Raw genomic sequence first — 2,500 nt, forward strand, 5'->3', positions numbered from 1 at the left:
TATTATATATATATTATATATTTATATAATATATATATATTACCACTGTCCTTGTCATATATATTTATATAGAGCTTCTACCGATCCAGTCTCGCCCTTTCTTTTATGACGTTGCTCTTCGTCCCACCTGTCGTTGATACAGCCTTCCACAGCAGCACCTCTTGTTCCTTTATCACAGCAATAAATCAATTTTCGCTTTAACACTGAGTTTCATCGTTACTTCTATAGTTACTTTATCTTTGGCAGAGGAGCAAGAAGTCTGCTACTTCCAACCAGACACTTGCGGGAAAGACACCGTTGGGGAATCCTACCTGGGTCCTGTCATCATCTTCTTCCTGTCTCAGTTCAGCTTAGGGATCACCCACTCCCTGTTCCACAGCCTCGGCGTTACTTATCTCGACGACAACATCAACAAAAAGGTTTACCCGATATATTACGGTAAGAACTCCTATTGGCTTTGTATCAATGGGGTTATGTTGGTCCACTGCATGTCACTTATTTCGTTCATATTTTCCGATGTTCTGATCAACTTGATGGCATCATGTTGATCAACTGCAAATGATCAATTTCGCTCATGTGTTCGGATATTCTTATTGACTTGTTTGTCTTGAAATTTGTTTCCTAATTGACTTACCTACAATTAAAAATGAGAATTTCTCAGAATATTTTCGTCTCGTTTTCGACATGATGTGGAAAAGATCTGCGAGTTTATTTACTCTTCTTAATTTTTCCATCTGCTTGAATAAGGAAATTCGCTTTTGCAAAATGCCTCCACTCAGTCTACGTGTCCACGCATGAAAGGAACAATTCACAAAATCTTTGCTTTTTTCTTTGACAAGAAGTGCTAAAATTTAACGAGCCTACCTCATTTTTGTGTTCAGAAGTCAATTCTTTCATCTGTTTGCATAAAAAATTCGAATTTGCAAAGATTGCTTCACTAAAAAAAAAATCTTAAAATAAACAAACTCTAAGCTCCCGTAAGTTGATGTCCAGAATGAAAAGCATACTGTATTTAACTAGAACTGTATTTATTTGCTAGAATATCTTCCTAAGCTGATTGATTTTCGTTTCTCACAGCAATTTCTTACATGCTAAGAGTTCTGGGCCCCGTCACGGGGTTCTTCGTCGGCGGCAAGTGTCTCTCGGTGTGGATCGACCCTTCTAAACAGCCCAATCTCACGAGGAGGGACCCTAGATGGTACGGTGCTTGGTGGATAGGTAAGAAAATACTGAAGTCTCGTTTTCTAAGCGTCAGGTTTAATATTACTCAATTTGCCACGAGTTTTGTCTTAGCTACAAATAAATTGTGGAACAGTATCTGTGGAATCTTCTTACCCCCCGATGTTTAAGTGAGGAGCAACTTCTTTCCTTATCTCTACTAGTGACGTCTCCGGAGTTTCAGGTGTGTCAGTCTTATTTTCTATTCACTCACATCCATTTTGAATGCATGAATATTTATCGCATAGCTTAAATACTACCATCTCTTTTTTGCAGACATGACAATTATTGTCCTATTATATATATATATATATATATATATATATATATATATATATATATATATATAGGATATTATCCTATTATATATATATATATATATATATATATATATATATATATATATATAATATATATATATATTATATATATATATATATATATATATATATATATATATATATATATATATATATATATATATATATATATATATATATATATATATATATATATATATATATATATATATATATATATATATATATATATATATATATATAAATATATATATATATATATATATATAATCTAATAAAAGGAGCCCATAAAAACACCAAAATATAGAGAGAAAAGTATTATATATATTTCAGACTGCTGTCTCCCTCTTCAGGTAGATGAATGAGAAAAGTTTACAGAAAAGGTGGTATTTATACCAAGAGGTCCATCCATAGGCAAGCCAATTTAGGTCACCCCCGCTGATAATCTTCCTTTAATCTTCTTAAGTGTTGGTTGAATGAAAACCTTGTCGATCGTATTTGAAATCCATGCTCCTTTTGAGATGTTCATTACCTGCCTCTCTTTTATTAAGGCCGATTCCATCATTTGACTCTTGTACCGGCAGTTGCTGCTATAAATTACACGTGACAAATTCCAGTTTATTCTATGGTTATGTTCATTTATATGGTTGAAAATAGCAGAGTTCTGTTGTCCATACCTAACTGACCGTTTGTGTTGTATTAGTCTCTGGGGAAGTGATTTACCTGTAAATCCGATGTAAGATTGGTCACAGTCCTGGCATTGGATTTAGTATAACTCAGTGTCCTTGGGAAATGTCTTTTGTTGGACGTTAATCAGGGATTTGGCTAAGGTGTTTGGGTAAGTAAATGCAAAAGGGTTAGATTTTCCGAGGGTGTGGGTTACTCTCTTAACCGTGTCCAGGTGAGGAATTTTTATCTTATTGTTGGGTGTATCTCTGGTCTTGTCTTTAGGGGGTCGGTAG

The 2,500-nt window shown here is 34.1% G+C and overlaps 1 protein-coding gene across 1 annotated transcript in view; it reads left to right on the forward strand.

Annotated features, from left to right (window-relative positions):
- The window catches only part of LOC135225252 (solute carrier organic anion transporter family member 74D-like), a 28,561-nt gene that overhangs the window by 13,735 nt on the left and 12,326 nt on the right, over positions 1 to 2,500 (forward strand). Inside the window, exons 5-6 of the mRNA XM_064264586.1 lie at positions 247 to 438; positions 1,078 to 1,218. Of these exons, the coding sequence (XP_064120656.1) occupies positions 247 to 438; positions 1,078 to 1,218 (333 nt within the window). The remainder of the gene's footprint in view (positions 1 to 246; positions 439 to 1,077; positions 1,219 to 2,500) is intronic.

The sequence above is a fragment of the Macrobrachium nipponense genome, chromosome 20 (genome assembly GCF_015104395.2).
Source record: "Macrobrachium nipponense isolate FS-2020 chromosome 20, ASM1510439v2, whole genome shotgun sequence".
Classification (NCBI taxonomy): Eukaryota; Metazoa; Arthropoda; class Malacostraca; order Decapoda; family Palaemonidae; genus Macrobrachium; species Macrobrachium nipponense.